Source organism: Melanotaenia boesemani, chromosome 20 (assembly GCF_017639745.1).
Source record: "Melanotaenia boesemani isolate fMelBoe1 chromosome 20, fMelBoe1.pri, whole genome shotgun sequence".
NCBI classification, from domain to species: domain Eukaryota; kingdom Metazoa; phylum Chordata; class Actinopteri; order Atheriniformes; family Melanotaeniidae; genus Melanotaenia; species Melanotaenia boesemani.
In genome coordinates this window covers 22,139,425-22,161,986 of record NC_055701.1, presented here as the reverse complement: position 1 = coordinate 22,161,986, position 22,562 = coordinate 22,139,425, and the positions used below count along the sequence as shown (strand labels likewise).

Sequence of the window (22,562 nt, the reverse complement as noted above, 5' to 3'; positions counted from 1 at the left end):
TCACCAGTAAAGGGGTCGCCAGTGGCACCTTTATTTAATTTCAAATTCCATTTAGGTCACGGATACCAGCCTCTGCTGAAGTTCATCCAAGTTCAAGGTAGCTGTACTTCTTTGTTCCATCTCAAGAGTTTCAGATTTTACATCAACAAAATTCTTTTACAGGGAGGATTTACAGTTTATACATTTCGTCAATACACCTGGACAAATCTAACATTCCTCCGGCTGAGTCTGACTGATGTCTTTACAAAAATGTGGAGCAGCACAGTCACATGCTGGCCTGCTCTGCTCAGGTAAAACCTCTTCAATGTGCAGGGTTTATTTTTTACATCTTGTAAATATATATATTTATATTAACCATTTACAGTCCAGATTATACCAACTGGCAAAAATGCAGGCACTTTATTTCCATGACTTACTTAGTGCCCATAAATAGAAAAAATACCACCCATTTACATACATATTTATATATATATATATATATAACTATATAATAGTACTGTGCTTAATCATTAGAGCAGTCTCAACCCTCTCATCAACCACAGTCAGCAGCCATAATTATGCTTATTGCATGTCACAGTCAAGTCGTCTGGAAAAGACAAGATCTTGCAAAAAAGAAAAAGAAATCTTTATGGTTTTAACAGATGTACTGAACCACATAAATCTCTGCAGGGCTGCTGCTGCCAGAGTTCTTATGCAGCTCCTGGATCAGAGAAAACTCACTGAATTGTTCAGGAAAAAAAGCACTCTGACGACAAGAAAATACATGCTGTTCAAAGCAAGCTGACGGAAGATAAGTTTCCTCCTGCAAACAGAGGTGGAGATCAGACTCAACCCACGTGTTGTACTGCACACAGCAAGTTTACAAGGTCACTTGTGTTCAGAACTGGTGTGGTCAAGAAAAACCTAAACTCACTAGTGATCAAGAAGAGAGTTTCTTTGAAGATCTGCAGACCCCCACTTTGAAAATCTTCCCTTCCTGCTTCTATTTGGCATGTAGAGTAACTTAATTTATCTTTTTTTCATTTGTGGGTTCAATTAACAACAATGTTGTGAAACATTTTGAGTGACATGTAAAGGGAGAGTCTGTTGCATAGAAATGTATTTGTAAGTAAAACAGAACCTTTAGTTTTTAACTCTTCCAAAAAATGGTAATATTCAGCTTCTATATATTCTTTGATCACTTATTCTTGTAGAAAATGAAAAACAGCAGAAATAAATTGGATAGTTGCTCAACCATTTTAGTCTTTGTAGTGTTGAACTCATGTTTTATAAATTAAGACATCTGCGAGGCTTCCTCATCACTGCTTTAATAAGTCTTTCAGCACAGCTCCAGCGCTGGCCTCAGCTGAGACGGGCACAGGTGTGAAAGTGGGCAGAGCATCAGAGATGGGCTTCATCAGCAGGTGGCCTCCTGAGCCACCGGAGCTAGAACCAGCCAGCAGCGGCACCGCTGCAGAGCGAGGGGCCAAGAAAGGATTGGACTCGCCGGCTCGCCTGCTGGCTGCTGGAGCCCCTACAAAAAGGGAGGCTTTAGTTTAAATAAAGTTTGACATTTCGGGTGAAGTCAGGAAAACAACTAAATCTCTTTCGTCTGATATTATTAAGCACATGAGAAAAAGAATCAAGCTGGAGGTGGATTTTTTTTTTTTCTATTAGGATTATTTACCTGCAGCAGCTGAAGCAGAAGCACTGTTTCTTCCTGGAGGAGGGGCGCTCAAAGGTTTGAAGTCGTGGACTGGAAGCTTTGGTGCTGGCAGTGAAGGAGTTGACTCCGTCTCCAAGAACTTAACAAACATCTCAGAGAAGGACTGAAACAGCAACAGGTTGACAGTAAGTGCTGTTTGAATTTTGGGACATTTTATTGATCCAAACAGACAGAAGAGTTGGCTTAAAGGGGCCCCATTATGCTATTTGGACTTTTCTGAGCTTTCTACAGTGTTATAATGTTGAATGCTCATTAGACAAGTGAGCGCCACGTTTTTTTTTATCAGATAAGCACATGTTTGAGTTTTCCAGTGTGTCTCTACATTCAGTTTCCATGGCACTGAAAACAATAGGTTTGGAGTTTTTTCTACTTCGATATTTCAGTGACGTCTGATGGGGGAGACTCAGTTATTGGTCATCTTCTCCAGATTGTACACGTTCACGAGAAGAAAGGCACACCCACCTTTACTGCTAAGTAAAAGGCGGAAGACACTGCGGTGGACACCGCAACGTTTTCACTGTCAGCATGTGACACAAGAAAAGCTTCTTCGGCTGTAAGGGAAAGCTACATTTGTTCAGATTCCTGAAGAAAACAGTTAGACGGAGTTTGTTTTTGGGAGCCAGCCACAGAGTTACACCACCGATTGTATTTGTGACCAGCACTTCACCGAAGACTGCTGGATGAAGGGCCGATACAAAGAGGGATTTGAAACCAGGCTTTAGGTTGAAAGGAGGGTCTGTTCCTACAATCAAGGACCATGTTTCCCATCCTGAGCCACAAGCTGTAAGTAAAACCGAAAAAGTTGTCTGTTTTGTTTGGCATTAATCCACTCTGACTTTACCTGATCGCTACCAGCAGGTAACACACCTAATGATGACCAGAGAGTTAGCGATCAGCACTGTAGATGGAAATGCTACAAACATAATGACCAGGCTAAAAACACCCAGCTGATTGTCCACGTGAAAAAACAGATGTCGGCTGGTTCAGAAACTACCTATCTGAAAGAGAGCAATACATTCAAATAAACAATAACAAATCTCGACATAAAATTATTAGATGTGGAGTTCCTTAGGGCTCATTAATAGAACCACTTCTTTTTATTCTATACAATGACTTTGTAAATTTATTAAATATACTCCATAAGTTAATCTTTGCTGATCACACTAGTTTATTATTGTCACACAAAAATCCAAATAGCCTACAAAATATTGTAATCTATGAATTAGATAAAAAGTCAACTGGTTCAAATTTAATAAATGATCTTTAAATCTAAATAAAACTAAATTTATCATATTTCGTTCAAAGAGAAGCCAGAAAAACATAGATAAGTTACAGATTGAAATAAATGTAAGAGCTATTGAAACAGTAGAGAACATCAAGCTGTTAGTAATTCTTAAATTAGAAAAAAAACACATTGAGTATCTAATAAATAATTACCCATAATATGTTGAGTCTATTTCTTAAGTAAAGGCGCTATCTTCCACTTGGAGCTCTACTAACTCTGTACCAGCCTCTATTTGAACCATATCTAAATTATTGCAATGTCATATGGTGTGACACGCACCCTAGCTACCTTTAAAAAACTGCAGACTCTACAGAAGAAAGTTACACGCGTAGTAGCATGGGCAAATTTTACATTTTAGCATGAGGATCAAAACCTCCTCTGATCCTCTTTTTTTACAAAGTCAAGCTTCTGAAGCTCACTGAATGCAACTTATTTTATAATTCTTGTGTTATGTATAATGTAGTTTGTAAATTAAATTTTAGACTCTGTCACCTCATTCCCGTGCGTGTAAGGGCCTGGAGATCTGGAATGAGACTTAGAGCTCTACAAAAGAACTATCCTCTATGAATATATTTAAAAAAAACATCTTAAGCAAAATATTACTACTTTATGATAAAAACTAACCACCTATGAATGAACAGATTTCATCTGGTCTGACTGTCTAAATGATTAATTTCTTCTGATATTTGTACGTCTGTAATTTTTGTATATTGTATAAAAGGGGAATGTAAAAATGGTATAGCATTATAGCATTATAGTGGTATTATGTGTATATATATATGGGTTTTGGGTGGAAAATCTTTTCACATTGATTGTTTGCACAATATTGGCATGTATTTTGTATGTGGACCCCTACTTATAAGCTATACATAGCTTCTGGGAATCTTGTTTACAAACAACAAAAATGTAAAAAAAAAAAAAAAAAAAAAAAAATTCTCTATATGTTGCTATTGTAAATAAATAAATGAATACATAGAGTGGCTAGAAATACAGCTAACTATAGTGTAACAATGCATGATAGTGTTAGCAAATAGCATTACGTTATCTATTTCTTGGCAGCAGATGTTTTACATCTCTGCAGGCAGGGGCAACGTACAAATATATAAGGCGAGTGAAGGACAGCAAACAACGTTAAATCGGACTATAGCTGGTTGTTGAGTAGTTCACTCTCATTTTTGAGGTCTGACTTGGGCTCGAACATGTACGGCTGTATGGTTTGTGTTCGCATTGTTTGCTGAGTATTATATTACTTTGGTTTGTTTACGAGTTATGCCGGTGTTTCTATGACAAAAACAGTGTGCGCTCTGACAACTACTCCCTGCAGTTGACCAATCAGAGGCAGCCTGCATCGGGGGAGGCGGGGCTCAGGGTGAAGAGTCTTATTCTGCTTGTTTCTGGCAGAAGCTGATCTGAGAGCCTACGGAGAGGATCGATATACAATAAATAAAGGGGTATGTGAAAAATGCTGGATGGATTTCTGCCCTTGTGAAATAAATTAGCCTGAAACGTGCATAATAGAGTCTCTTTAAGAGTAGTAATGAATATGTGTTCAAATTGCACTATAAAAACCAAAGGCAAACAACTTGTTTTTGTCTTACCGAGTTCAGATCTTGGCCACTGGTGGGCCTCTGTGGAGTGTTTGGGACACTTTGTGCTCCTCTGCTTCCCAGCCAACTCGACACCCACCCAGTTACACCCGGCCGTCTGTCCTCCTCCAACATCTGCAGATGGGAGGTAAGGAAGTTTAGAGAAATCCTGCTGGATCCTTAAGAGGAACATTTTACTTTCAACACATCATGTTTTATGATCAAATACAAAAACAGAAATCATTCACTTTTTCTCTAGTTTATTTTTAGAAACCAGATTTTTTTTTCCTGTTTAAGGAGGTTGGATTATTTTGGCCCATTTTAGATGCTCTCGGTTTCTTTTCTTGGTTTGCCCCACATTCTGGAAAATTATTTTGTGGACCCAATGTCTCATTAAACCAATGTGCTGCCAGTCTAACTCTCTGCAGACAGTCAATATTTTATAAAGAGATTTTTATCCTTCACACTCCCTCATTGTCGCAGTCTTTTCCCTGGCAGTTCATGCTGAGTGTATGGATTACAGCATTAGGCTTTAAGGCAGTAGAAGGGAAATTGCTGCACCACTGAAACAGATTCTGTAAAGTCTGCTGATTTTGTGGGACACTTGGCTGCCGTAAAGTGGAAACTTTAAATAGCATTAACAGGATGATGAAGGAAGGATGACAAAGAAGTAGAAGGTTCTTAAACAATAATAAAAATGGGTCATTTAAAGACCTGTAATTTCATTAGCTTCTCACTCTGTCTCTGTTTTCCTTTAAGAGTGTTGGGTAATGTGCTTTGGAATTGTTGGATGGAGTCCCACAGCGCTCGTGCCAGAAAATCTGGATATGAAAATGCTTTCTTTTTCAGGGCTAAGGTTCATGAGGATTTTCAGTGGAATTATTAAAAAAAAAGTGACCTTTTTAAGCTGGCTGGACTGCCTCCGAAGAACAAGCTTACGTAATGTATTATTTCAAAAACTGACAAGAAGGTATGTTGTCTCTCGGTCAGAGTGACCTGGAATGGTGTATGTAAACAGTAACATGCTGAGAGACTTGGACTTCAGTCAGATCGAGGAGGAGATTGGACATAATATAAACTATAACTTTCATTTTAAGCTAGAATTATTAAGTGAGAAACTGTTCTGCAGTAATATGTCATTTTTCCTTGTGTTACTGTGCAGAGGTGTGTTTAACGGGTTGTTAAAAAATGGGTTAAATAAATCCTGTCTTGTGGGTTTATCCGCAGTACAGAGAGGGCTGGTCCAATAACTACCGCTTACTCCCAGAAGATGAGTCTGTAACTACGAAAACATCAAAGGATATCGGATGTGATGGACTGAGAAAATGATAAAGACGACTTTCTAAAATTATTTGATTGGTTCTATTTGGACAAAAGATGTCAGGCCCACCAAGCACGAGAATCAGCTTCCAGCTGTTACACAGATGGCAAAAATCAATCAGTGTCGTCTCTTTTTGTCCACAAGTTTTGCCATCAGTTCTATGTAAAACATTACAGTTGGAAAATGTATTACTGTAAAGAAAAGGTGAGAAGGCCAAATAGGCCAAATAGAAATGCCCCCAAAGTTACAACTTTTAATTAACAGATCTGAGGCACTTAATACCAAAACAGATTTTATTTGTCTCATTTTAATGATCATCTTTCAGAAACTTAACATAACTTATAAACAGTAGCTGTGGCAACAAGATGACAGTAAGTAGTCAGTGCTGGGAAAACAATTCATGAGTGTTCATGAGACTAAATTAACACACAAATGACTTTGTTTGCGACACCATTCCAGAAACACCTCTATGGTACCGTTCTGTTCATTAACAACTTTAGTTTAACAACTGTAAAAAGTTCTGGGCAAATATTAATTTAGTTAAATACCATTTATGTCCTTACTTATGTAGCAATACAGCCCACTACATTGTTAGATATTAGGCCTAAAATTTAATGTCATGTCAGTTATCCAATTTCTGATTAATATATCTGCCATTTCTTAAACATTTTCTCTGCTGCCTAATTTTATGTAAAATTAACTTTTAATAACAAAAACATGGTAATAAAAATAATAATTAAACATGATAATTTCAGTTAATTGTACTGTACAGGAAGCTCATACACTACTATATACTAATCTTTATATATATATGATGATTTTGGCAAACAGACTATGTCTGACATCTTTAAATGAGTCCTGTATGTGATTTACTGTAGATATTGGTATTTTAAAAAAATGAAGGAAGCATAAAACAAGTTAAAACTTGGTCAAAATTCAAACACACTGTATTGTGGCTTCTTTTAGTCCAGCGATTTGTCTTGTATTTATTTCACATATGGCAAAATTATGTGAATGTCGCTCACCAACTTCTATCAAAATTAACACCAGCTGCCTAAAACATGATAATGTGACTGCCTAAGCAAATAGTTTAGCATATGAGCTAAGACACCCCTCACCTTATCAACGTCGTCCCGGCTCAGTCCCAACACACTTCCCATGAGCCTCAGCACATCGGAACGCTTGGTTTTAGGTGTGTGGAAATACCCCAAAAACAGGTTACGCATCAGAACCCTGCAGGCAGAACAACATGAACAACAACGTCCCATGAAGACACTTTTCAAGCTTTTAAAAGAGATGGCTTTCTTCTTGTCTCATGCAGCAGTACTGTTTTAAATGTTTACTTTTAATCAGGCAAGTAGAAGCAACCTATTCACAACAATTAAAACAATAAACTAGATTGATGGATATATCTTGTTTCCATCATATTTGCTATCATATGAAGCTTGTGTGTCCCAAATTTCCATCAGTTTTAAAGAGATTGTACATTTTGTTTGGACAAGAATGTAGAAGCTGTTGCTCAAACCTGCAAGTAGCACTTAATCCTTCATTTTATGTTAATGAAAAACAAAAACATGAAGACAAACTTCTGAAATCTGCTTCAATCATAAGCTTTGAGAAATGACACTTTATCATATCTGAGTGACTTTCTACAAACCCTTGAAGCTGCTTTATTGTTTTTATTTTATGTTTTGAACAAATGAGATGATTTAATAATAATCTGATTACACTGAGTCACTTACTTGTCTATCTTTCCCTCTGTACTGTTCAGAAGGTTCATCAATTTCCTCTGCGCCTCCTCCAACATCTCCTGCCTCACTTCCACTGCAACACAAGCAGAAACAAGAAAGAAAAGAAAAGCTTCAACATTTAGGATCCGCTTTTACAAAAAATGAACCCTCACAACAGGCATGCTAACTGTATTCACTGCTCTTCTGAAAGACCTTTCAAACTACCTGTAAATAGTTTTCTTCTTACAGCATCTTATCCCTTTTTAAAAGCTGCTTCTCAAGACTTTCACACAAATAATGCATAAACTCTGTCACAAGATGGCTTCCAACAAAGGCACAAACTAGAGCTGAGCTCCACCGACATACATAAGTTAGTCTGATTGATGTGGCAGTAGTTCAGCACTTTCTTACAATTAATCAGCCATTAACAGACATAATATGACTTTTCATTTAGATGACTGACATGACAAAAGAAGGTTAAAGGCTCATTTTAGGACTGGACAAATACAGCCTGAACAGCCACAGAGCTGGTGACAAAAATAAATAGTCTGAGAATTTGCTATGACGTAATGGGCATACATGATAAGAGTAATATCTGCTCAGTGTGACAAAAACCAGACAAAAAATTAAAGAAGGAGACATCGTGGGATTAAGTTTACCCCCAGTTTTGTGGGTAAATCAGTCTATGATAAGGACATACGTCTACTCAAACCCTGCCAAGACTAAAGAAGCCAAATGCTTTCTTTGACATTTTTTAGAAATGCAGACATTAACAATCTTTTACAACCACATGAAAGGCCTTTACTTTCTCATATTTATATGGAATTTAGTCACATAATGTGCCCATCCCTTATCAATATTTATAGCTGGAAAGAAAACTTCAAGATGACGTGTAGCTGTAGTGTAGTGGAAATACTCAGCTGCACCTCACCTTGTTTTTTCAGCTCCTCCATTTGTTCCTCCTTCAGATCGAGCTGATCAGTGAGACGAGACGCTGAATCCAGAGCGGCGTTGGCTTCGTCCAAGTTTATCTGGAACAGAAAAGCGGGGAAGGCAGAAATAAGAAATGACATGATAAGAGATGCGTCCACCTCTGATTTACCTGCAGAGCTGATGCTTGGTCTTCAAGCATGAGAGCTTTTCTTCTCCACTCCTCCTTTTCTTTCTTGTGCTTCTCAAGCTCTGCTGAGTACATTGCTTTCTCCTCTGAAAGGAAAAGAAAAAAAAAATACTAAAAGATAACAGTTATTTCTTAAAGTAGATGCCATCGGGGAAACATAAGGAAAAATATTGCATAGTTGCACATAAACAGCTGGAACACAGGTATGTTTCTGGCAACTTGCCTTGTTGGAACTGCTCTAGCACCATCTGCAGGTTGGAGAGCGACACTGCATACTGGTTGACCTGCTCCTGAGAGGTTCTGAGTTGGACGAGTGCATCGTCCCTCTGCTTCACCACCCCACTTAACTGCTCCTGCAGAGACTCCACCTGCATGCTGGCCTGTTGGCTGTAGAAAGCAGAACATGCAAGCAGAAATGCATAAGCGATGACAATAACAATTAGCCTACTCTTCTTCCTCCCCATAAAATCAGTGTTAAATTAACCTGATCATAGCTGGCTTCATAGAGGAGACTTTTATTTTTTTGCTAACCTGGATTTCTCCACAGCATTGGAGGATGTGGCCAGCTTCTCATCCAGCAGTATCACCCGCCTGCGTAGTTCAGTCTCCCTGTCTTCAGCAGCAAGGGCTTCTCTTGTGTATGAATCTTCAATCTCCAGCAGGTGATTACGCAGCCTTTCTAGCTCAAGGTTCAGACGCTGTTCTTTATCCCTCACATGCTGCAGCTGGAAAGGGAAACACCATCATCTATGAAGATCTATTAAAAGAGTTATGAATCTTCTACAGACTGAAATGTGTCCACTGTATTTTGTTTGTGAGAATACATGAGAAATTTGTGACAAAATAATGGTTGCAGTCTCATAATATGGACTTTTTAGGAACATGCCATTTAAGAATATTAAGAACACCATGGAAAAATGTGAATATTGAGCATGTTTGGATGTTAATATAACTGGTTTAACCAATCAATTACAAGTAATTTTAGTCTTTTTTATTTTATTAATATAAAATCTGTTGTCAAAATTATCAATAGGTTAAGCTGTCAAATTTTGTTACTACTCTTCTCAAATGAATATTTCAATGGAAACGTACTTGTTAATATACTGTAAATGTACTTTTGTGCCGCCAGTCAAGCCTTCTAATGTGGCTATAGCAGCTGTTTTGGGAAGGCGGATGCAACCAAGAAGAGTTCAGAAAAGGGTGTTTAAATAGTTTATTATTAGTAATTAAAAGTAGATTTACATAATGGGTTTAGTTTTTAGAATAACCTATCTAAACTGCACAGTTGGTAACAAATTACCAGCTATAAGCTAAAGGTAAAACACTATGGCTTGGAGGCAAAATTTTAGGATAAATAAAAGTACTTCACAGGACCGGTAACTGCAGGTTGTTGACACCTTTTTTAAACCTGTTACAGTATATTACCTCAGCAAGCGCTTGCTCTGTTAGAGACAATGCAATGCAACAGGGTAAAGTGTGATCCAGTATCCCACACTTTCCCACAAAAACAAAAAGGGAAAGAGTTGGTGAATATTCTTTTCTTACCTCATTCTGTACCGCTGTGGTCTCCATTTGTTTCTGTTTGAGTGCCATCATCATCTGATCCCTCTCCAGCTGGAACATCACAGCTTTCTCTTGCATTGACTTCAGCTCATTCAGAAGCTGGTTTAGCTCACCAGATTTACCCTGTGTCACATGATCACAGGAACTCATCATGACATTGACACGTCTGTTTATTTTAAATTACTAAACATTTTTAAAGCAACTAGACCAAATAAATGAAAGAGAAATGAAGAAGTGATGCAGCCATCTGACCTGCTCTTTGTCTTTAAGCATCTTCTCCACTGTGGCAGCCTTCTCGCTTACTGCGCTCAGTTCAAACTCTTTTTCTCTGAGCAGGAGCGAGACCTGCATGTTTGTTTCTTGCAGCGCTCTGAACTCCGACTCTTTTTCTCGTGAGCGTGCAGCCACCAGCTCGTTCTCTTCCTTCAGTTTTTTCACATCAAGTTCCAGGATGAGAGCACGTTCTTTCAGGTTGGTCACAGCCTGCTTCAACACCTCATTGTCATTCTCACGGTTACGCAGAGTTTCGCTCACTTGATTGAGCTGGTCTCCTTTGGTTTTAATGAGCAAGTCTTTCTCTCTAAGTGACCTCTGCAAAGACTCCATTCTGTCTCTGACCTGCCGAACCTCCTCAGCCTGACTTCTGTGTTCGCTCTCTGAGGCTGAGGCTGAGTTGGAGAGTCTGTGGTTGTTTTCCTGAAGAGTCCTGATCATGTTTTCTTTATCAGTTAATTGCACTCGCAGTTGTTCAAGTTCTTCCAGCAGTTTGTCATTATTTACAGGCAAGGCACTCTGGTGCATTGGAGCATCCGCTGTGAGAGGAGGACCACTAGACTGAGTGGCTAAAACTTCAGGAGTCTGTGTTACGCTGTCTAATTTACCCAGAAGAACATCCTTAGTGGTGCTAAGCTGTGTGATAGTTTGCTGCACCTGAGCGAGTTCAAAACTGAGACTTCCCAGCCTCTTCTCCTTCTGCTCATAACTGTGGATCAATCGAGCGTAGTCGACGGACAGCTTGGAGCTACAGTCGCTGTCAGCTGAGACTTGACTCTGCAGCTTGACGAGTTCCTCGTGCAGCTGAGCAGACTCGTGCTGCATGTTCTTCACTGTCGTGATCACTTGCTGCTTCCACTCCTCCATCTTCTTCACTTGCTGTTTCAACATGTCCCTTTCCTGCAGCAGCTCTTCAAACTGGTTGCTGCTGACACCTCCAGATCCAGGACCAGACTCTCCTCCTGTGGACTGTAGGACAGTCACCAGGGTTTGGCACTTTTGAGTCAACGCATCGATTTCTATGTCCTTTTCTCTGATAATTCGAGACAGGTTCTGGATGGTCTCCTTGAACATCTCTTGGCTTCCTGAGGGGTCGCTCATGTTGGAGAGGCGCTGATTTTCCTGCTGAAGCTTCACTAAAGCAGCTTCCTTCCCTGCCATGATATCCATGAGACGGTGATAGTCAGACCGAAGCTGGCTGTTCTCTCTCGTCTTCTCGTTAAGCACGGCTAACATCTGTTCTCTCTCCACTGCATAGGCCTGCAGCTGCTGCTGTAAATACAGGACATCCTGGCTGAGTCCTCCACCCATGGAGACTCTGGCATGGAGTGCCTGGATTTCCAGATCTTTCTGCAAAATAATCTGAGAAAGTTTGTCCACTTCATCTTGAGACACCACCAGCTGATCCAACTGTCTGGTTAATGAGAGGTTCTTCTCATTCAGCTGACTGATCTCTGTCTCTTTCTCTTTGATGCCCTTCACCAGTCTCTCTATTTCTACCTTGGACAAGTCATGCTTCTCATTGCCATTCTCCTGATTCAGAGACTCTGTTTTGTCCTCCTGCAGGATGACCTCTCCCTGGACAGGTGGAAAATTGGCACGGCTCTGATCATCACTGAACCGATCAACTGCTTGCTGGAGACGGATTATCTCTTCATCTCTGGCATGGACGAGTCTGTCGTAGCTGAGCGTGGTCTGCTGGTGGCGAGCGTGGGCCTGGTCAAGCTCACTCTGCTGAGCCTGCAGAGACTGATGAGACAAAAGGAGAGAAGCTTGCTGCTCCTCGATTGTTTTCCTCAGAGTCTGAACCTCCTCTTCCAAGCAGTTCCTGGAGGACTTGAGCTGGGTTATCTCTGTCTCCAGCTCTGTGATTATGTCCAGGGTCTTAGGCTCAGCTAGAGGTGGAGGTCTGCTCTGCTGATCCCTGATGCGATCAATCTCTTCTTTCAAATGGCTGTTCTCCTCTTTCATGCCACCGAGCTGTTTATCCTTTTCCTCTAGAGCCTGTTTGAGAATTTCTGCTTCCTTGGTCAAGACAGAAATGCTGTTCTCCATCTCTGTCTGTAAATCTGCAGCATTTTGTTTTAAAGTCTCCGCGAAGGCATCCTTCTCCTGGAGCAAATCTGTCAGCTGCTTCTGTCCTGCAACTGTGATTGAAAGCATCTCGTTGGTGTCTCTGTGGTCAGATACTAGCTGCTCCATGTCCCTCTTCAACTTAGCGATCTCCAAGTCTTTCTTTTGGTTAAGTTGGATTGCAGATTCGTGCTCAGTCTGCAAAGCTGAGGCATCCATTGACCGAGCTCGAGTCAGCTCCTCAATGGTCTGGTGGTACTGCTGGGCCTGTTCTGTCAGTGTCCTCTCAGTCTGCGTCAATTCACATTCAAGTTGATTTTTCTCCAGCCTTAAAGCTTCAATACGAGTATCTTTCTCTCTTACAGTCCTGTTCAGAGCAGCCTGGCTGTCCTTCAGCTGCTTGGTTAGTTCCTCTACTTTACCCAAAGAATCCTCACTCTCCTCCCTCAACTTTCTGTTCTCCATTTTCATCTCATACTCCTCAGACATCACCCTCTCATAAGAGCTCTGCTTCTCATCCAGTTCTCTCCTGAGGTCTGATAACTCCTTCTCCTTCCCTGCCAGCTGCTCCATGGCTCTATGCAACTCAGTTCCTCTTTCCCCACCTAGATCTAGCTCTGCTTTAGCCGCACATAAGTGCTCCTCTTTCTCCTGCAGGGTCTTCTTCAGCTCTGCAACTTCTCTACGAGCGTCCCTGTTCTGCTCATGTGCATGTCCCAATTTGTCTTTCAGCTCCTTCACTGTTCGTTCCAGCTGCTGTTTGCTCATGTGCAGATCGTTCAGGGTGAAAGCACTCTGGTTGACTTTCTCTTTTTGAGTCTCAAGCTCTTGCTCTAGTGTCCTTTTCTGGTTCTTGGTAGTGTTGAGCTCTGAAGTTACTTTTGTCAGCTCTGCCTGAGCCTCCTTTAACTGTCCAGAGAGCTGCTCCTTCACAGAGATCACATGCTAGGAAAAAAAGAGATAACTAACTAAATTATGATATCCCAAAACGTGGAACTACAAAATCTTTCACAGAACTAGCATAGAGGATGCTGAAATATAAAAAGTTCAATGATAACTAAATAACGACAATAAAAAAAGCACTGATCAGTCAGACCTGTGTGGCTTCCTGGTTTTGTCGGTCCAGCTCCTCCAGCTCAGACATCAGGGTGTCCCGTTCCTCCTCGATGGCTCTCAGAAGCTTTTCTCTCCTCCCCAACTCAACCCTCAGATCTTCCAGAGACTCCACATCATCAGACTTTGCTCCTTTACTACAAACCATTAGATCTTCTGCTACTTTCAGTTTTTCTTGCAGATTAAGCTGTAAAAAAAAACAAAAAAACTACACTCAGCTGTTGAGTCTGTGTTACCTTCACATCCCATTTCTAGTTTAAAAGTTGTTTTTTTATTAGTATGTAAAAGAAATATTTTACTAAACCTTCAGAGAACTTGTAGATTAGTTATTCAGGTGATCTGTGTAAATACTAACCTAACCTAGATAGTAAAGCTATTGCAGATATTTTGAGTAGCATCAGGTAATACGGTAATTTCACTCTTGCATCAGGCAAACAAACCTTTTCTTGTTCAAGGATCTCCTTTTCTTGTCTCAATGTTCCAATAATGGTGTTCAGTTCTAAGATGTCTGCATGCTCAACTTCTTCCTTTGGTTCAGCCTAGAGGTCAATATTGCAGAGATTATTGAACTAGCAGTGATTGATTAGAAAATATTAGACGTAAACAGCTGTTTTCTCAGCCTCAGATGCATTGTTATGGCGGTTCGAAACACTATCAGAGCAGGGGCTTCTCGCTACCTGCAAAACACCTCTTTAAGTCTCATATCTTCCAGTAAAACCTCTCTAACACCTTAGATTTAAACCGAATTAATCATTTGCTGCACTTAAACTTGAATGTTGTTCATTTTCTTTAAGACGGAATAAAAACAAATCCTAAATGACTAAATGTAAACTCTATATATGGCTTGAATCTGCACTCAACTTACCTCAGCCACACTTTTCAGTCTCTCATTTTCTTTTTCTGCAGCTAAAAAGGTGAAATTTTGGTTAACATACATTTTGTATCTGACGAGATGACAACAATATTCTGTCTACGTAAGTTTTCAACAATAAAAAAAATCATTACATTAGCAGAAAAAATTCTGCTCTTGATAAAACAGCATTAAGCAGCCTTACTGAAACAAGAATAAAGTATTCAGTCCTTATATTTAACACAAATAAAACATACCTGCGAGGTTACTTCTCAATGTTTGGATCTCTTGCTCTAGCTGGGCTTTCTGCAGAGCTTTCTCCTGCTGTTCTTGTACTCGCGCCTGGAGCTCGTCCACGGAGGCCTGCAGGCGAGAGTAGTTCTGCAGCAGTCCTGCATTTTCCTCCAGGGCATCGTCCCTCTCCAGCTGCAGCGAGGCCTGTTTACTCTGTGCATCCTCCAGATTTGCGGACAGTTCAGAAAGCTGCTTCTCGTGCTGCTCTGCTGCTTCCTGCAGGGACTGTATGATTTTCTGGAGTTCAAGCAGTTTGGTGGCATCTGATGAGGAGCTGGATTGACTGCCTCCTACAGAGGATGATTTGGAGTAGAAATAAGATTTGTGTCTCACATAATTATTCTGCACTATTAAAATTATTTCTTTTATATTGACATATTCGAAAAGAAATTGCCATGATGCAGACTGTCAGTTATGGGAATCTGATTACAGCAGACTTTTATAAGAACACTAACAAAATCTCTGTTTCTTCTCTATTTTTGACAAGAAATGCCTAAATTAAGCTTACCACTATGAATCTGTTCCTCCAGCTCTTCTATCCTTTCCTCATACTCTGCTAACTCCTCTCTGTGACGCCGGGTGACGTCGGCCATCTTTTGTCTCTGGGCATCCTGCAGAGCTGTCAGCTCATGCTGGTGTTCGTCCACCTCACGACTCATCTCATCTCGCAGCTCCTAATCGGACAAAAAAAAAAGAAAAGAATCTTAGTGTTATTACTGTCTAATAACATTATTACAGATTTGCATTTATCTACTAAATACAGTTTATAGTGACAACAATACGAGACTACAAAAGTCACCTTAATAGTCCTTTGAAGTTTCAGAATCTCCCCCTGATCACCATTACCGGCCCCCGTAGCTGTGGATGCCTAAAAAAAAAAGAAAAAAGAGTATTATAAAAAACCTAAAGGAACAGTGTGCTGGATTTAGATCCATTCAATGTTAAAACAGACAGCAACCAATAAAATACTCCCACCTCACCTCCTTCTCTCCAGCATGTCGGAGAAACTACATGGTGAAATACCTGCTCTTTAACCAGTGTTGATGTGATTGAAAAGAAGCCCAATGCATCTTCTGCACTTCTTGTGGAAACCAGCCATGTAAAATTTAATGTATAGCAAATTATATATGTTGTGAGCAATTTTTAAAATATTATTTGACATTTATAGCTCCACCCGAAAAGCATCAAAATGAGTGCTTTTACTAAATTAATTTTAAACAAAACTTAATTCCATAAAATTAAATATTCTGAATAAAATTTCATGGGCAACTACAATATTATTTTTCTTTTAAGTGTTTGAAATTGAAAACGAAGTGTGAAATGTTAGCTGAAAAATATACATAACATTTTTCAATGAGCTTGAAATTACACCGAAATGGCTGCAAATTTCATCTGTATGTCAAAAGACAACAAATCAAACCTTTGATTTGGATGAACCAGCATTTAAAGTAATTGGAAAATTTCAGATTTAGTCCTAAAGACATATTTTACATTTACAGCAGACTCATTGGGCCAGTTTTAGTTGTGCGTTGGGTACTAAAAACAAAAACAAACTAAATTAACCCTGTTCAAGCCAAACTAAGTGATTACAAGGGGAAGAGGAACAACTTTTTTTAAATGAAACTCCCTATAAAGCATGCATTCTGCTATGCCAGCACATTCTCCCGTTCATTCACCTGAGACATTCTCCTCCAGTGAGACACCTCTCCCTCCAGACGCATGACTTCTGTGGACAGCCTGTTGATTTCCTGCTGCGACCAAAGAACGTCACTGATGTCGACTTCATCGCTGTGGAAGCTCTGGTGAGACCCTGAGGGACGGGTCAGGAAGGTGGAAGCAGACGAGGAGGTTGTGGTAGAGGAAGTTGTGGCAATGGGCAACACCGCCGGACCGAGGGAGGAAGACTGCGCAGAATGCTGCAACTTCTGGACTTCTTCTTGGAGCCCACTCTGCCGAGCTTTAAGGTGGCTGATCTCCACCTGGGTGGAAACAAACATACTCACTATCAACAAGAGCTTTGTAAATCTCTCTTAATAAAATTGGACTTCTGTTTATGCAACAAAGCACAGGCTGAGTCTTTTTATACACATCTGAGTAATCTAGGCTTAAATGTATTTGTATGCTACTATACTGTAACACAATTTGACATGCAAATCAAACATTTCTAAACACATAAGCCTTTTTCTTGAGAGATTTGTGACTAGTGGGTCATGTTAATCATTACATGTTCAAAACTATATGAACATACGTCTTTCTGCTGCAGAAGGGTTCTGTATTCTGCAGACTGTTGTTTAATCTGGATCTCCGATGCCTCCAGCTTCTCCTCGAGCTCTGCATGAAGCTTCCTCAATCTGTCGTACTGGAACAAAGAAAGAGTAAAGAGACATGGGTCAATTCATTACACAGAGACATGCAGGAAATAAGGGATACTAATGCAGTGAACTAATTCAAAAAACAAAAATCTAAAACCATCAATAAAACTAAAACCTTTAAAAACATGTCAAAGCTTTGATATAGCTTCATTTTTAAATGCCTTTGTGATATCACTAAACAGCTGAGCACTGCACTTTTAAGCATCCATTACTAAAAAAAAGGGACATATACTGTGTCACATTTGTTTGAGGATATTTTTAGATACAGACTGCAACACGTTTAGTACACCACGGAGTATTTACAGCATCCAACACAGGAAAAGAAGACAGTGACTGAAAATCATGAATGAAACTTATTTGTGGGTAAATTAATAGTTGTTTCCTCTTATTCAAATTAATTTAATAACAGAAAAAATAAAGACTTAGAAAAGATTTCCCTTCACTCTCATATTATAGATGAATAAATAATTTTTTTTGTGCTGATATATTATTTTCAGCAATGTACTACATTACTCTAAGTGCATGTTCAGAATGAGAGCTTTAAATGTTTTCCAGGACTCTTGATGGTATAAAAAATTACTTTGCTTTGCTCAGGGACAACTTGATCTGGACCACAGCAGTAACAGGTTGCAGTTTATAGGCCTCTTTAGTAATAATATTACCAGTAGCAGAATCAGGGCCTAACATTGTTGATAACACAGACATTTCAACATAAACTATTTTTATCATATCAGCTGCACTCATACTGTGAGAAGTCAAAATGTCCGGAGAGAAAGGAGACTGAGAAAGTGAGTGAGGAATCTAACCTCAGATTTCTGAGCAGCAAACGCAGTCTCGACTTCAGCCAACTTGGAATTGGACACCTGTAGTTCTGTAGCAGCATCTGTTGTTCAAGGAAAAGATTTAATCACAGGCATTAATACAAAGTGCACATCTTAAATGAAGGAATAATTTTTTAAAAAAGCATGAATGATTTTATTTACTACAGATACTTTTTTCCTTCTCTATCATTCACACGGATCACATGATACACTTGACCAAGCAGGTCAACATTATAAACCATCTAATCAGAACAATGTGACTTAACAACCTCAACATCATACTCAGCCAACATTCATTACAACACACACAAAGCTAATAGTTGCAGTTTACATCCAATATTTTTAAAGCTGACATGAATCTCCTTCCTGCGGTGATAAGAATGAATACTTTTAGTTTTTGATTGGTGAGTTGGAGTTCTGGCCAAAGTTCTCCTTCTGACGAATGTTTATCTGTTTGCTCAGATGGATGATGTGTCTTGGTTTAATAAGGCAGGTGGAACAAAGCTCTTTAGACAGAAACTAAGCAGTCATTGTGTTTTAACATACTCGCGAGCCCAGGCTACAGCTACATACAGAAACCTGTTGCTATTTAGGCACTGGAAATATTAACTGATACATCATTTGTTTATGTACAGGAGACTAATCTGTTGAAAGGCCCCAACAAACTGAGATGAGTTGCGAGGATCTAACATATTAAAAACCATATCTTTTATGTATGCAAGCTTCAAAATGTCAATAGCTGCTGGGTCCTGTTTGTGTCCATGTTGCATCCTGCTTTGCATCAAATCAGCAGAGGGACACATCACATAAACAAGGTTTCTGCTAACATATTTCTACTAGATTTACTTCCTTGTCATTTCATGCTGCACTGATTTATCAGTAGACATTAGTCACAGCAGCACTAATGCCTACTTTGCTGAACTTAACTTCTAAAGTAAATACTTGTTTTTGTGTGAGCAGTCTAATATCTTAACCTGTTATATTGCTGTTTGTGTATCAGGTGAAGTTAGTGATCTAAATTTTTTAACACTTTTCTTGCATTTTATAGATTAAATCAATTAAAACACTTGGATACTGTTAACAGAGAGCTTGAAATTTGTTTTGTAGTTTTTTTTATTTTATCTATTAGAATGTTTCATACATGGTGGGATAGTTATTTCATACTTAGATTACTTAGGAAAGGTATTTTGGAGGATCTTTTGTATCTGGATGCAGATGTGTAATGTTTGAGTTAATGGAAGATAAAGACTTTCAGTGGGATATTTTGTTTATTGATATAGTGTCATTCAGGGCTAAAACTGTACGGGTAGGTAAAGTGAAATATTACATCTGAGTATCTCATTGTCTTTCTCGAGATCACTTTGGTTTTTAAAAACTGAAAACTTAATCTTTTTACCAATTAAACTCTAAAATAAATACCTTGCAAGGATCAACCTGTGATATATATTGATGTGCATTTAAAGAACCCCATTCCAAAATATAACTAAGTAAACTGGAGAAGGAACAAAAACAGGAAGTCAAACTTACCCCCTACTTCTTCCATCCCTTCCAATAACATGTCTTTGGTAAAGTTTGATATTTGCCCAGTAAATGATGACAGGCTTCCGCCGACCTGTCCCAGGGACTGGCCGAGGCCGGAGCCGAGTCCACCTAGCCACGATGACATCTTCAGGGGGGGTGAAAAACAAACAAAAACAAAGCAAGGCCGAAGAGGACAGTGGAGCTAACCTCGCATTGAGTTGAAATGTGATCAAGTCAGCTCGGTCATTAAGCTCAGACGTAGATTTAATTATGAAGAAACGCGATTAACGTCAAAATGCACTTTTCTGGCCGGTCACAAAGTGGCTTTGCAGGCTGACAGACGCTCATTTAGCGAACACAAGACCCGGCTAACAACAGCTGGTGGTTCGCCTGAAGGAATTCGTCAAGACAAGCGAGATACGCGACATTATATTAAAGTCAGAAAACCGTAACCTTAGATTTTAACTTTTAGCTGGAGTTGGCAATGTCTGCTCGCAGTTATAGTTATATATTTAGCAGTTTATTGCCAGTCTAAAATCCTAAAAGTGCCACCTCAACTGCAGCCATTATCAGCTCGGCTGGGTTGTCAGCTTTGACGTGGACACGGAGCGTAGCAGCGGTGCATTGTGGGATACTGGAGGACCAACAAAGTCAAGACGCGCTCATCAACCAAGACAACCGAAAATCAGACACTGACTTTTGGCTTATACCTGAGACTTTTTTCTTCTCTTCTCTTTTTTTTACTTTTCTTTTCTTTTCTTTTTTTCTTTCTCTTTTTTTTCCCGGGGGGTCTGTCTCTAAAGTCTGAATGTCATTTCTTACATGCTACTTTGTGTAAAACGGTCTTCAAAAAGACTAAATGTGATTTTATCATATAATTTCTAAAGCTTTCTTCCTGGTTGAATGTGAATTAATACACCCTTACTAAAGCTGAGGGTCTGTGATTTCGTCTTATGTTTTTTTTTTTTTTTTTTTTTTTTTTTTTATAAAAGACTATATAATTACAATAATTACAACTTAACTTAAAAACAGCATAAAACTTTGCAATTAACCAAAATGTTTCAGCTTCCCTATTAAAATAAATAAATTAATAAAAAAAAAAAAGCTGCCTTGATAATGCCCCTCCCTGGTGAAAAAAGAAAGGTACTTCTAAGTGAAGTGTAATTCGAAGGTAAATCCCCACATCCCCAATCCTTGTCTTAGATGGCTGATGTCCTGAAAGTTTTAGATTTTTTCTGCCACAACGCACCTGATTGCCCATACCTTACAGCTTGATGTCAAGCTTTGCACAAACCTGTCAGTGTGTTGCTGCAGGAAAACATTGCCATTCTAAAAAAAAATCTAAAAAACAAAAGTAAAAAGTCACAGATGGATTTTGATTAAATTTTCAGGAAATGTCAGAAATGGAATAAGGAAGAGTTATTACACTTTGGGGTTGATCCGGATCACTATCTGGATTCAGGAATTTGTAAAAGGATCCTTTACTATTAGGGAATAGAGCTAATTTTTCCATTACAGGTTCTAATTAAACAGATAATGCCCAGAATTATTGGGAAAAATAAATAAATAAAATAAAAGATGACATCATGGTAGATGTTATCTACACTAAGAAAATGAGAATTTCTTCAGTAACTTCAAGACTATTAAAGCCTTGCTTCATCTTGGTATCTAAGGGCTGTTTCCAGAGTCAAAGATTCTAAACAAGATGTGGCATCTGTCCTGCTGATGGAAACAGTGATATTAGCTTGAAGTAGACATAAGAGTGTTGGCATGGGGTAACTGGGTGGACTGTTGGGCCTTTTGGGGTTTTTCTCAGGTGAGTGACCCTATGGCTTTGTGGAGGTTTGCGTTCTCTAAGTGCTTCTAATGCCAGTGCTTATAGTTAATTCTTATTTGGCTGTCTCTTGCTGTTATCAGATTAAGTTCTAATTACTGAACTGAATTCTTATTTCCATATATTACTTTAACTGGATGATGGCATTAGATAATAAGCTACCACATTTTTTACAGTTCACCCAGAGGAGGACATAAAGCTAATTTACTTTTGTAAAAGTTTTAGCATTTTTTAACCATTTGTAAAAACATATTGTCACAGTCAATTAAATAAAAAAATATAACCTACTCTAGCATATAAATAAGCTGGTGTAAGCCTAAAGCTCTATATGGTACTACTACTACTACTGCTACTATAATAATAATAATAATTATTATTATTATTATTATTATAAAATAAAAATATAAGAATAAAGAAAGTTAATGAAAAAATACTATTGATTCTAATAAAATGAAATAACATTAAAAATACTCATTAATCCCCTGAGAGAAGGCTAGAAGTAACTATGTCTACATCTATTGCAGTGTACTACACACTTGGCTCTTTGTTTGGGTGGGAATCAAAAATACTTCCTAATCTTGTCAAAATGAGACTTTGATGGATTCCTGTTTTATATATAAAACTTACTGATTGAAAACACTTGATTTTAATTTCTCCTCCAAATGAATTTTTCATAGAGGCTTAGACCTGTGGACTGAAGAGACTCAGCAAAAAATCCACAGCAATTTGCAGCAATTCCCTTATCTTATGGAGGCAATGAAGTGAAAAGGCTAAGGTCAGAACTGATTCAATAACAGAACTAACGATGGCCCAAGTTTATAATGTTGGATGCAGTTTGGAATTTAGGTGAAAAGTAGCACAAGAAAGAGGAATTTATAAATACAATTTAGTCAGTCTGCATTCTATCATGCCATTTTACCAAGAAAGCGTCTCTTGGAAATGTCACGACTTCTTGGGGAAGGAAGAGCTGACCAGTTTAAATTATTAAAGCTAAGGTTTTTCTATCAAAATTATCAGTAATAATCAGTTTAATTGGCAAACTCATACCATCTATAAGCCTCAAAACCCATATCTATAAGAAATTTGCCAGACAGTTTTCTC

General features: G+C 38.8%; 1 protein-coding gene across 1 annotated transcript; it reads right to left on the bottom strand.

Annotated features, from left to right (window-relative positions):
* Positions 1–8: 8 nt before the first annotated feature.
* trip11 (thyroid hormone receptor interactor 11) lies at positions 9–20,243 on the bottom strand. Its single transcript, XM_041971373.1, has 21 exons — positions 19,634–20,243; positions 18,092–18,168; positions 17,162–17,272; positions 16,590–16,892; positions 15,713–15,781; positions 15,422–15,587; positions 14,877–15,203; positions 14,635–14,675; positions 14,210–14,308; positions 13,753–13,956; positions 10,563–13,601; positions 10,293–10,433; positions 9,279–9,472; positions 8,971–9,134; positions 8,730–8,833; positions 8,559–8,658; positions 7,640–7,721; positions 7,016–7,130; positions 4,589–4,711; positions 1,667–1,808; positions 9–1,513 (listed from the first exon to the last, which is right to left on the bottom strand). Exons 1-21 carry the CDS (start codon positions 19,770–19,772, stop codon positions 1,299–1,301), a joined length of 5,955 nt encoding a protein of 1,984 aa, XP_041827307.1. The 5' UTR covers positions 19,773–20,243; the 3' UTR covers positions 9–1,298.
* Between the last annotated feature and the right edge of the window lie 2,319 nt (positions 20,244–22,562).